General features: G+C 36.1%; 1 protein-coding gene across 29 annotated transcripts in view; it reads right to left on the reverse strand.

Moving 5' to 3' along the window:
* Positions 1-14,505, reverse strand: part of LOC124362986 (proteoglycan 4-like) — a 121,278-nt gene that overhangs the window by 100,439 nt on the left and 6,334 nt on the right. For all 29 annotated transcript variants that reach the window (XM_046817939.1, XM_046817940.1, XM_046817957.1 and 26 more), the window contains exons 5-8: positions 8,912-8,980; positions 7,952-7,987; positions 6,803-6,844; positions 2,228-2,281 (exon numbers count right to left, since the gene is read on the reverse strand). In XM_046817939.1, coding sequence (XP_046673895.1) covers positions 2,228-2,281; positions 6,803-6,844; positions 7,952-7,987; positions 8,912-8,980 — 201 coding nt within the window. The remainder of the gene's footprint in view (positions 1-2,227; positions 2,282-6,802; positions 6,845-7,951; positions 7,988-8,911; positions 8,981-14,505) is intronic.

Consider the following 14,505-nt stretch of genomic DNA (forward strand, 5'->3'; position numbering starts at 1 on the left):
CTGTACAGAAATGTTTGCTAGTTGAGGGGGAAATTCCCAATCAGTAGATCTGAATTTTTTCTTATTCATTTCAGGAAAGTCTGGGATGAAGTTAACCATGGAATCTATGGCCTCAATATAGAGTGGAGTGAAAAATATCAGTTTTACGTACAAAAACAGAGTTTTTTTAGAAAAACTGAAAATAAGAATTTTAGACCTAATTTTTGGAGTTAGACTTTTTTATAACCACCATTGTATCACATTTACATTGCATTATAACCCAAAAAAATGTTGTCACACCAAGACCCACTCATCCTGTATATACTCAGTGTAATATACTCAGGTAAATTTTTATCCTATACAATTTGCTAAGTAAAAACTGTAATTTCTCATCATGTATGGTCTTGTGTATTTTGCTTGATTGTAATTTTAATGTCTTGTTGTGACTTGGGTTTTTTGTTGCTGCATTTTGTTATGTTACTATTGTTCAATTCTGTAAAGTTTATTGTTGTTACAAAGTTATAATTACGTACAGAGAGTGACATGTAGCTGTGTGTACTAAGTCGTAAATATATGAACTGAGCTCATAACAGAATATGTAATTTTTTAATATAGGCTACTGTTGCTGGTAGAGTGGTTAGTTAGTCTTAAAAATCTTATGTGATCTGAAAATTCTAAAAACATGAAAGAATGATTATATTTACAAGAAAATGTGTGGGTTTACATTATGTATCAAAGAATTAATAAAATTATGTTAGGTTTGTTGATAACATTACAATTATTTAAACTTTCTGAGGTTTTTCATAACTATTCCTGCCTTGCCCAGTTTTTCCACGTATTCCAGATCGGTAGACACTCTGACCTGACAATATCACTGGAATGATTACGTTTTCTGTTCGTTTTCAAATATTTCAGTAGACCGAATTTAAATTAACAAAAATTAAATATATTTTACTAAAACGTTTTATTGCATAATAATAAAAGTATGTTATACCAACGAGTAACGGTAGGAAAAGTACCAGTTACAGTTTCATACTGATTTAGCCGAATCTCCACACTACGTGGCGCGAGTGTGTTGTTACGAGCCGAACGCATTTTCTTTCGGCAAATAGCTGAGATGCTCCGTAGTCCCGATACTCGGGTCCCTCGCTCGGCAAATGTCGGAGGAGCTCGGTAAGTTTCCGATCCCTTCCACAGCAACTACTCATTGCCCTCCCTACAACCGATTTTGCCAGCGCTCCAAGCGGATTTTTGAAACATCGTACTGCGATGTTCTGGCCTGTGGTAGAGCGCACCCTTAAGTCATTTCTTGAGCTGCTTTGTCCGCCCTTTTTATACGAATCAAATCTAGGTCGCGAAGCGCGTTTACTGCAGTACTACTCAACTTTAGGTCCAGCTTTTTGTAAATAGTTAATTTACTGCAAAGCCATCATTGAAACTCAATACTGCATCAAGTAGCCCTAGTTTCAAGGTATGTAGTCTAACAAAAATAATTTTTGGAATTTTTGACCACACTAAATTATGAAAACTTTAATTCGCATTCTGCGATTTTTGGTGGACACATTTTTCAAAAAGTTTGGAACAGCTAAATCTTGAAAAATACTTTTTATAGTTATAATTACACAATAAGGAAGAGAATGCTTAGGTTTATAAGTCCCATTGTTGGCTAACGCTTTATTGTACCCACACCAACTGTCAGCTCCTGTGGGACATAGGCTATGTTGGGGTTTTACATCCGTCGATATCTTGTGAAAGTATATAGCCCACACATTCTTTTTCATTTCTTGCCAGTCTGAACCACCTCTTTTAATTGCTAGACCATAATACTCTTGTAAATCATAAATCGGTTTATCTGTTAGTCTATTTTTACCACGTGTGCCTTAACCGTCTGCCAACTTGTACATTCTCTTTTTTCTCTTTTTTACATGGTTGCCATATTCCAGCTTTTCAATTACTCAAGTTCTACTAATACAGCTCCTCTCCATATGGTTTGTCATCCACTGCCTGCTTGATTATAATATGACTTGCAATACCGCTTTACATAGTGCACTATATGAACTGCGCGTAACGCAGACGCCCCCTGGTCCAAAATTTTCGCGATTTAATTTTGTTATTACTTTTTTCATCATTTTTATAACATTTTTTCAGCAAACCTATTGATATTTTCTTCAACAAAACTTTTTAAGGAATCAAAATATGCAAAAAAATTAGTAAATTGCCTTCCTGCTCCCCTTAACACCCTTCTTACCTGAGGGGGTCGACATGTCACACGCCGCTGTGGCCTTGGCGCCGTACGCTCCTCCTGCAAGAAAGCAGAATCATAAATATCACTTAACTGCATGCCACAGTGCACAATAAAATACCAGAAATATCCTAAGTCTAGGATCAGAACATATTGATACATCCAAATCGAGAAGTTTAAATTTATAATTTTTTCAGTTTATACGTTACTAACTCACCTACTCGTGTCAAATGTTCTTAGCAAATTCAAATTATTCTGTTAATTATTCCTAAATATTTGCAATAAATGTTTATTACTATAAGATGTGAAAATTTAACAAAGTCTAAAATTAGATAAATGTTACTTATGTCAGGAAATAAATGAAACTCAGGATTTTCTTTTAGGATACAATTAATTTAGATCTATAGATTGTACAATCTGTACAATTTCTAGTGTCTCTCGCAACAAGGTTGCTAACAACACGTGTCGCATAACAGACTTCGCTCAAATCTATCGCTCAGCCCATTCTCGAGATGTCGTAAGGACTGACTAACGAGCGGGTAATCTGACGGAGAAAATGTTACACCGCCCATACAGACAGAAGAGAAAATCTGCTAGAATCCTCAAGGATAACTAAGCGAAATATGTAAAACCTCTATTTTATAGCTCAATTCATTCTTGAAATACTCGAATCGCCCTTTACTAATACCCGCCAAATGCTATGGAGGGACATGTACCGTCATGAAAGGCAGTATTGAATGGCTCGTTAGAATATAAAGAAGATCTTATCAACCAGTCCGCTACACATCACATATTAAAATATAAAACGATAAAACCAGTCTATTTACAAATTGGTTTTTTCTTAGATTATTTCGTTGGCATCATGGTTACTCATAAGACACTCAGTAAAACACAATAGTGTAAATACACCATCATCGTACCAGATTTTCCTTGTATAACAATAAAGCTAATTTCAAAAATGAAAATCCACCGGTCTGTTCGTAGTCGATATGTCGCGTGGGGGACCTTTAGACAGACCCAAAACTGAACATTTTCCAGCGTTGCCAACGCTCAGACAATGGGCATAAGTTGGTTTGAATGGAATATTAATGTTAAGTAAACGATATAAATAAATTTCATTTGCAGGTTTTCCCGTGTTATAAAATACCGTTTTTTTAATAAATTAATGGCCATTGTAGGAGTCCTTCACTTTTTAAAAGAAGCATTTAGTTTTAATTAAAATTTAGTGGAATGACTCAATCAGAAGATAATTTGGAATAATAGATAAAAAAAATTGGCGTCTTTCATGTATAATTTGATTTCTATTATTGATCTCACAATATATTTCCATATATCTTAATGAAAAGTAGAAAATTTCGTGCCCACTTCCCTCAAAATTATATAATAATAATAATATTCTTTATTGCGTGAATGAAACAATTACAATATTGCATGGCATGCGTCAACGTAACTATATAAAGTACATAAGTACATCAGATAAATGATGTTGGTCAAGGTAAATACATACAATGCAATACGATTCTTGTATGTATCAGAACCGGGGATTTAGTGGTTGTTAATTTCAAAAATGTTCATCCCAGCGGCCCATCATGAACTCATCAGTTGAGTAAAACGCCTTTGACACAAGAAAATGTTTTCAGTCGAGTTTTGAATTTTTTTGTTTCATTGAGTTGTTTGATGCCTTCAGGGAGCCTATTGATTAGTCCGACTCCAACTTGACATGGTAAGTGTTCGAAAGCTGCCGTTCCGTGCTGTTCGACTCGAAAGTTATTCCTGCCTCTAGTCCCATATTGGTGGACATCCCTACCCCGCACCAACTCGCATTTAAGTCGGCAGTACAAGGCCACCTCGAGAATATAGAGACAGGGAAGGGTCAGCAATCCAAGCTCCCTAAAGGCATATTTGCACAACTCTCTGGGGTTTAATTTTGAAATAATTCTTACGGCTTTCTTTTGAGATCTGAAAACTCTTTCAAATCTGTATTTGGAACAGCTTCCCCACAATCTCAAGCCATATGTCAAATGTGGATGTATCAGACCGAAATAGGCCATTTTTAATACATCCAACGAACAAAATTTTGCAAGATTGCGCAGGACATAAATTCCTGAAGCAACCTTAGAGCAAACGTCTTCAATGTGATCGTCCCATGTCAGCCCCCGATCAAGGTACATTCCAAGGAACTTAATGGAGTCTGTTTCTTCCAGAAGGAAATCGTCCATCATCACCGCGGGTCGAAGCTCTTGCTCTTGTTGTTGCCGAAGGCAAAAATGTATAACGTTTGATTTTGAACTGTTTGTTTTCAGATTGATTCTGGAGAAATATTCGATGCATGAATTCAATTCAATGAATGACTCCATTTCAAGTTCGTTTTTTGATTTTGATATGATGCAGAGAGTCGTGTCGTCAGCATATTGGATCAATTTTCCATTCTGGATTGCAGAATTCAATCTGTTGACGTAAATTAGAAAAAGGACTGGCCCTAATATTGATCCCTGTGGGACACCTTAGGGCATTTTAACTTTGCCTGACAAGACACTCGCAATCTGCACGCACTGCTCTCTATCTTTCAAATAAGACGAGATCCAATCGTGCGGCAGTCCCCGAATACCACTTGACCACAACTGGTGCAACAGTGTTGCATGATGCACACAGTCAAAAGCTTTAGAGAGGTCGAGGAATATGCTTAGCACGTGCTCTCGCCTCTCTAGGCCCTCGACAACATCGTAAATGAGATTCGTTACAGCATCGATTGTCGACTTGTTTTTCCTGAAACGAAATTGTTCGGGACATAGAATCTCGTAACGATCAAGAAATTGTTCAAATTGTTTGAGAAAAGCTTCTTCAAAAATTTTGCTGAAAACTGGGAGTATAGAAATTGAACGATAGTGGCTTGGTTGCACTGTATAATGATTAAATTCCTTGCCACAACTTTAACACTACCCGCCACGCCAAACGAGCGCTCTACGCCGTTAATTTACTTAACACTGTATAATGATTAACTTCCTTGCCACAACTTTAACACTACCCGCCACGCCAAACGAGCGCTCTACGCCGTTAATTTACTTAACACTGTATTATGATTAACTTCCTTGCCACAACTTTAAAACTACCCGCCACGCCAAACGAGCGCTCTACGCCGTTACTTTACTTAACACTGTATAATGATTAACTTCCTTGCCACAACTTTAAAACTACCCGCCACGCCAAACGAGCGCTCTACGCCGTTAATTTACTTAACACTGTATAATGATTAACTTCCTTGCCACAACTTTAAAACTACCCGCCACGCCAAACGAGCGCTCTACGCCGTTAATTTACTTAACACTGTATAATGATTAACTTCCTTGCCACAACTTTAAAACTACCCGCCACGCCAAACGAGCGCTCTACGCCGTTACTTTACTTAACACTGTATAATGATTAACTTCCTTGCCACAACTTTAAAACTACCCGCCACGCCAAACGAGCGCTCTACGCCGTTACTTTACTTAACACTGTATAATGATTAACTTCCTTGCCACATCTTTAAAACTACCCGCCACGCCAAACGAGCGCTGTACGCCGTTAATTTACTTAACGCTGTATAATGATTAACTTCCTTGCCACAACTTTAAAACTACCCGCCACGCCAACGAGCGCTCTACGCCGTTACTTTACTTAACACTGAATAATGATAAACTTCTTTGCCTCAATTTTAAAAAATACCTCTTAAAGTTTTCTTGCTCTCTTATGTCATTACTAAATCTAAAATTTAACTAATTTAATTATAAACTTCCTATTCTCAACATTACAACATTCCTAGTAACGTCTAACTTGCTCCTACGTCATTCCCAACAATATGTATCTAAAGAATTCCTAGCCTCAACATTACAACATTCCTAGTAACGTCCAACTTGCTCCTACGTCATTCCCAACAATATGTATCTAAAGAATTCCTAGCCTCAACATTACAACATTCCTAGTAACGTCCAACTCGCTCCTACGTCATTCCCAACAATATGTATCTAAAGAATTCCTAGCCTCAACATTACAACATTCCTAGTAACGTCCAGCTCGATCTCCTACGTAATTACGTACCTTAACGTTCAGTAGTGAACAACTTCCGGACCTGTAATATAGCACTTTTCTCATCTCATCAAACTTCCACACTCACATTTTTACTTGTCTTTACAATAAATTGTAAATAATTCCCTTTCCATTTTGTTATAATACTTCTGGTTACATCAAACATATTCCCTTTTGTAGTTAATTTATTATTACTGAATAATGAATAATTCGCTATCCAAAATGTGTTGTTTTATTAGTTTAAAAAAAACCATAACATTACATGACATTACTTGTTTGAATATTAAATAATTAAGCAGTTTCTTGGATAGATAAAATCTTTCCCTGTTTTACAAAACCAGTGGCCTCATGTGACTACATGCATTAACATTGAATAATAACACAATATCTATCCTCCCTTTATGATGTTTCCTATACTGAAGACTTTCCACTTTAGTGACTACTTTTTAACACCGAATAGAAAAAATTTAGTTTAGTATATACATTTATCCATGCCCAATTATGTATAGTACTTACAATAGCAACCCATCCATCAAATACATCGTCATCGTCGTCCACCTGAAACGATACAGATTACTGATAAGAAGGCATTGCAATGACGGAAGGAAAACGTTATTTGATAGCCTGTGCAACTTTGGACATCTGTTTTATGATGAACATGGAGTATTTTTAGATGATACTTAAATCTAAATATAAACACATATTCTTTACAAATACTTGTCCCTTTTCTTTACTAAAGAAAATATAATAAAATAAAAGTTTATACAATTTAATTAATATTGTAATGGGTAAGGCAAATTAATCTTTACAGAAAGTTAAGAATTTCACTCAGAAGGCTGAGCTAAGGTCATTTTGGAGCTTAGTGAAATAAGAGGCTTCCTCATCTTTTCTTCCTATATGAGCAAATAAAGTAGACCTTCGTGGCCATATTTAACATTTTTAACCTTAAAATCACCAATATTGTGCCTCTTCATGATTCGCTGGAAACAGCTTTGATCAAAACGGAGCTTCGGACCAAAATTTTGGTTCTCCTTTGGGGCTCCACGAGTGGGCTCAAGAAACAGGTTTATACCTGTTTTACGTCATTTCCAACAATGTGTAACTAAAAACTTCCTAGCCTCAACATTAAAACATTCCTAGTAACGTCCAGCTCGATCTCCTACTTAATTACTTACCTTAACATTCAGTAGTGAACAACTTCCAAGCCAGTAATCTAGCACTTTCCTCATCTCATCAAACTTCCACTCTCATGTTTTTACTTGTCTTTACAATAAATTGGAACTAACTCCCATTCCATTTTTTGTAACAACCCTGGTTACAAAAAACATTCTCTTATGTAGTCATACACATTACTGCTGAATAATAAATAGTTTTCTGTCAAAAAGTTGCTGTTTTATCCGTTTAAAAAACCATAACATTACATGACTACTTGCTGGAATATCAAGCGAATAAGCCGTTTCTGGCCTCGATAAGAACTTCCCCTGTGCAATAAAACCAGCGGCATCAAGCGACTATTTTTCAACACCGAATAATAACATAATTTCTATTCTTAATTTTTTATTTCTTCGATACATGATAGTTTCCCCCTTAGTGACTACTTTCTTTGGCACTAAATAATATAAATTAAGTATAAGATCAAAATATATAACAAACAAAAGTACTTACAGCAGCAACATCTCCAACACGTACTCCTTTTTCGACCTGAAACAGATAAAAATGAATAATAGGACTACACTATAGTGAGGGAAGGGATAGGCATTTCCTTTATTCGGATCCTCTTGCAAATTTGAACAATTATTACTTTGCTAATATGAGGTACTAAACAGGATTCTTAAATCAGAATAGCAACGTGTAGTATATCAAACTATAAACATTATTCCCCTTTTTTAATCAAATTAAAAAATTGAGAGACATAACCGTTTTTAGGTTTTAAATTGAAGCTCTATAATGATGAGGTAATTTATCCTTTCAAAAACATTTCGTAATGAGCAACTCAAACCAATCGCAAATATCGAGATAATAGGGTGAAAGGGTTTTAAGTCTAGTTTGAAGGATGACTGCTGAAGTGGGTGTGGCTCCCTTTAAGGCCTAAACATTAGGGGGTATAGATTCTCATACCCGCTTTGAATGGAAGAGGCTGGAGCAAAGCTACGCTCCCGTTCTTTCAATGTAATATGACTGAGATATGCCCGTTATCCCTTCTCACAGGATCTCGACAGGAGGCGGCCCCTTACCCCTAACCTTGCTTATCCTGAATACCATGTCACTCTGGAAGCAGCGCAAAGATCCTTGTAAGACTAAGTGTTTGAAAAATAGCGCTTTTGTGGTCACACTGATCAATATCGACCACTGAAATCTACAAGAGACATTGACAAACAGCTTGGCTCCAAATGGAGGTGCCACATTTTTTGGGTCTTCTTCGGGGCTCAGTTACGATGATTCAGTTTATGAGACGCGTATTAACCTCCGAAAGTGGACAAGTCCTAAATCCTTCCTTGTCTTAAAAAAGAAAAAATTGAACTAAGCTTAATATTAAATCGTACCATAATGTTAACCAATAGGAAGACTCTTATTGTTAATCACTAGTCACATACAAATATACTGTTGATTTAATGTGCTTCGTACCTTTATTACCTTAGAAGATTTAAGCTTGGTCCACCGGGAAATCGGTGGCATTGCCAGTAAACTCTTGTCCTGCAAGAAAACAGAATCATGAAAGTCACTTGACTGTCTGCCACAATTCACATCAAAGTACCAGAATACTTTTTGTTTGGTTTATACATTACTAATTCTCTAAATCGAGCTAAAGCATATCTAACTACATTAAATTATTAAAGTATCAGTTAATAAGCGAAATATTGTCAATGAATTTTTTTTTAGTGGGGAAATTGGAAAAAAACTAAAGTTTATATAAATATTATTAATTGTAGTAAATAAAGGAAACTCTAGATACGCGCAACAGTTTCTTTGTGGTTATAGCAATTTTTCAACAAAAGGTGAAGATAACATTTCTAATATGCAAATCAACAAGGAAGTAGTTCGCCCCACAGCATGTAACGTAAAAGACTTCGCACAAATCATCAGGTTATCATATTCATCTGCTTCACTCATTCTTGAGATACCCAGCGCAAAGAGACATACGTGAGATCCTTTTTAGAATATTTAGTAAAATATAATTTAAAATTTTTAGCTCAATTTATTTCTCAAGACAGATGGACAGAGGGTCAATCACATATTACATTTTTCCTCAAGTGACTAGCTTCGCTAACGCTCAGCAAATAAACAATAAACAGAACTGGGATTTCATGGGCTGTTAAATCAACGATTAATATAAATTGTATTTGCACTTTTATATATAGTTCTACGATAAATCGATTTACAGATTTAGTTCAATTATTTAGTTATAATTAAATTAATTATAATTATTTGAAGTAAAGTAATTAACCAACTTTTATTATATATTAGCCTATATACTCAACGGTTTGACATGTTTATGAAGTGTTGTGTGAGCAAATTTAAATTTAATATAATAACATTTTACAGCTTTATCTACAATGGTTCAAAATTATAAAGCTTTCACCATACGTAGTGAATTAGGTATCGGTTATTATGTTTGTTATTTTTGTAGTATCAAATGTATTGTATCATCATTTAAGACATTTTTTCACTACACATCCCTCACTGCTGAGCCTGAACAAGATACAGCTAATAAACAATAACGTCATTGCTTTTTATTACATTTGATTACTCATAAACTCAACTTCTTAAACTCATGGTAACATGATTCATTTCAAAACATTTTAGAAGGTTGGGCAAGAAAATATTAGGATTTTTCGTTATAAAATGTAAGTTTGAGCACATATTGGGCAGTGGTGAAAATTTTATGAATTCTAATAAATATTATTATACCATTTAAACTTACCATTACAAATATTTTTAATGTATGTTTTAATGTACATTGTGGTTGAAAAATCAATAAATCCGTACTCCATAATTATCAATGTAGTGCTTCCTAATTGCCTTTTGGAGTAATAATTTACTTATACAAATATTTATGGAATAAATAAATCTAAAGATAATTTGAAAAAAATGACTAATCAAATTTAGTTTGAGGGATATCTAGTTTGATTATAGTTATTGCATGGTTAACTGGATAGTTAGGTTCTACATTTTTGATGGAAAGCGGCATTATAACAATACGTGTGCTCTTGTCCAAACATTAAATAATGAGTCACTTTCTATCCCGAACTACAACTTTTCTCGTTACATCAAACTTGCACTATCAAGTCACTACTCGCCATACACTGAATAATGAAGAAATTACTGGCCTAAACTATAACACTTTCCTCGTCACATCAAACTTGCTCTATCCCATCACTACTTACATTAGCAATAAATAACGATTAACTTCTTGGCCTCAACTATATCACTATCCTCGTTATTTCATACTTGGTTTATTCCATTATTAAACTTCATTAAGGGGTATTGAGCACCCCAATAACTGAAGACTGAATTTTTTTACAATTCTGTTTGTCTTTCAATTGTTATAGAAAATTTAATTATGCTATAACAAGGAAAAACCCACCTCCTAATAATGCTTAAATAAATTGCATTATTTGGTAGTGTCTAATCTGTATTTTTATCAAGCGCTGCAAGCGTTGTAACTTCACATTTATCTGTGTGGAGGTAGGGCGTCTACGGCTCTGTCATGTTTGACTAATAAAGGCTGTAGGCTTTGTTATTGTTACCAATTTGTTAGTTACATAGTGCTACAATTAACGTTACATAGAGCAAAACATTCTTTGTCTTTATATTCTATATAATATAGTGAGGTCTATGACATGACGTTTAGCCAACAAATGTTATTTTGTTTTCTCCATCTCGTCAATACTCTAATCATAATATTTGTCATCCTGTATCTGCTTTAGATAATGGGTTTCCAAATTTTGTAGTCCAACGGTTGCTTCTATAAGTATAAAACAAATAATAGTTTTTATTTCGACCTTTTACTTAGATTGTAACAATGGGTAGTAAACATAGTATAGAAGAGGCTTTCTCTCAGTCTACAAGAAATGCAAATGTACATATTAACAGAGAGATGGAAAGAGTGTTTGAATTCTGGTGAGATACCTTAGTACTAGGCCTAGGCCTAGGGTTTGTAGGCTGTGAGTGATACCACCTGTTCCCCAATACTGAAACACCCTTATCCCCATGATGACTACTAGTGATGTATTTGGACCTCTAGAGTTATTTAATAAACTGGCTATTGCTTTTATTTAGTAGTTTACAATTGTGTATGATAGAAGTAGATAACTAATGCTACTAAAACTTACATCTTAGTTGACCCCAAAACATCTAAAGCAGGTTTCTTGAGTTTCATCGGGTAGGTTAGCCCCCCCCCCCCCCCCCCCCCCTGCCCTAATAATGCATAATATGTTGGCTACAAGTGGCAATTGTGAAATCTAAAATGTTATCAAATTGGTTATGCCATTTCATATTCAGGGACTTGCTCCGATTGTGCGAGTTTAGTGATCAATTTGACACTTCAACCCGAATTATTTTTACATCAGACGGCATGAATCCCATCGAGACCCAAAGGACCGATTACGTATCGACCATAAATCCGTAATGGATGGTTCATGCTTTTTCATTACATGGGGTAAAAGGCCTTCTGAGGACTTTAGGAGACATTTTCAATGCCATAGCATGTGAACATGAAAACCCCATGCAAAGTACAGGCCTACTATTTTAGCCTCCTCACAACAAAGCTTTGTCTAATCCGCAGTGACCACGTAATGTTCACCCCCCCTGCCCTCGCACTCGACCCCCCGCCTCCCCACTCCCCCTCCCACTCCTCCGCCCGAACTCGACTGGTGTGTGAAGTGACCGCAAGGCATATTTATCTCCCGCCCGCACCCCCCTCTGAAACTGATGTCAGCTGACACCACCCTCCCGCACCCCCCCCCCCCCTCTCAACCCAAATCAAACTCAATTTAAGCTTTGATGGCTGCAGAGTGGCCAACTACCACACATGGGGGTTTTTTTTTACCCACACCACACATAATGGAAGTATGTGATGTTGCACGTATTATGTAACACCGGTCTTATTAAATTGACTTTGAAGTACTGTCAAAAATATATGCTCGAAGCTGTGATGTATTGAGTACAAAATATTTATAAGGGACAGGCCTATCCGACTCTAGAAGAGTGGGATGAAAAATGAACAAGCCCACGACGTCTGTGAAAAAAATCTATGATTGTTATTTCACCTGCAAATGTTAATGGAGGGTCGTTCGGTCAGCCCGAAAGAATAATGTTCTCGCGTCACTTAATTACCGGCATTCAAGTACAATACCACCTCATATCGGACGGAAAACGCAAAAAAACCCACTTGTTCCACTTGACACTCAGTGACTAAACCTACACGGTAATGATTGTGGAAATCCGACCAAAAATTGACTGCGTAAATTCATGGTGGCCCAAAAAGATTAGGCACAAGCACTGCGAAAAGTCGTTTCCAGTCCTACAAAAACTATGACTGCAAAATGTGGGGTGGGATAGTCGCATGGGATGCCTAAAATGACACAGGCAGATAAACAAAAGCTTACTCGATTCTCTCTCTCCCTCCACCCGGTCCTAGCTATTCCAGAACAACATTGAAAGTGTGGAGAAACATGACAAGAAGCTAGACCTCTGCTCTATCTTGGCCAAAAACTCTACGGTCACTGCAATGTATCAACCGTGACACAAAAACCACGGCACACCTCTCTAAATGTCCAAAAGGCGATACGGTCTTGGATGTGTTTTTTAACCAAATAGGCAACTTGCAAGCAAAAGAAACCCCACCACCACACGCTCAAGAAATCAAAACTCCTCTTATCATAAGAAGGTAGATAGCCCCAAAAATTATGCCCGATATACCAGGAGGACTTGGCCTCGGACCAACCTTTGCCAGGTCTCGACCCCACTGTGCTTGTCTGATGCCAAAACACATAAACGCATACACCTTGAGGGCCCTTCTCCTGCGTGGTTATCGCGTCAACAATGCCCCAAAAAAACTACGTTTGTTATTCAAAAGTACAATATGCCTCACCCTCCTCCCCCCCTGACATCCAGCGCATGGCACTTTGTACAACTTCATCCATACTGGGTATTTCAAAACCGTAAATGACACCCTAATAGTGACTAGTGGTAACTTGTGAACCAGCCATCAACCCAGGTGCATCAGCGCTAAACTCGACAACGTTTTGGACGCTGTCAGCACTGCGGCATCGCTGAAAAAAAAGGAAATGTGAATGAAAACGTACCCACTACTACAAAAGGAGCCCAAAAGTAAGAGAAGTGCTATAGCAGTGATGAGAAAATGAATAAAGGTGGAATTGTGAATAGACATGTGGAACAACATAATGAAAGTGTCCGAAGGTGTGTTTGTAAAAAATTATGTTGTCGTTGCGATAGGCTATGTAAAAAATTTGTTTATAAAACACACACTAAAAAAAATTTAAATTGCACTAAAATAATATACAAAACATTGATATAGGGAAGTGCCTAATAGGTACTAAAATCACTGTTCATTCGATATTCATTGCCTCCCCCCCCCGCTCCATTAATAATTGTGTATATAGCCAGAAATCTATGATGTTATAATTATAGTTAGTATAATTTCATTTTGGGAAATAAAATTTTCCTAATTTATAATATTTTCTCAATCTAATTAAAGTTTCTCGTAAGAAAATTCATGATATAATTTGTACGTCGCTTACCTTACCTACTAATTTTTAAACCATTATTAAAAATTGGGTTGTTGACGTGTGTCTTGTAGTTATATCAATTTTAATAAAAGTTACCATTTTTACTACAAAACAAAAAACTGTGTTTTCTAGGCAATTGTTATACTAAGAGAAACGAAAATCCCAAAAAAAATTTTTGGTTAAATTAATTGGCATTTACAATAGTTAAGGTAATACAAAACAAACATAAATATATAATAACCTAAGAAATTAAAGGATAAAACCAAATTTTTTGGTGCTGAATTCCCCAAATGTGGCATCTTCTTCTCGCATCACCTTGGTCTCTTACATCACTACTTCTATTAACACTAAAGAATAGTTATAACTTATTGGTCGTAACTATTACAAGTAACAGCTTACTCGTTAAATCACGCTTGCTCTCTTTCGGTATAAATTACATTAAGAAAAGTCACTACTTACATTAATAGT

Source organism: Homalodisca vitripennis, chromosome 5 (genome assembly GCF_021130785.1).
Source record: "Homalodisca vitripennis isolate AUS2020 chromosome 5, UT_GWSS_2.1, whole genome shotgun sequence".
Classification (NCBI taxonomy): domain Eukaryota; kingdom Metazoa; phylum Arthropoda; class Insecta; order Hemiptera; family Cicadellidae; genus Homalodisca; species Homalodisca vitripennis.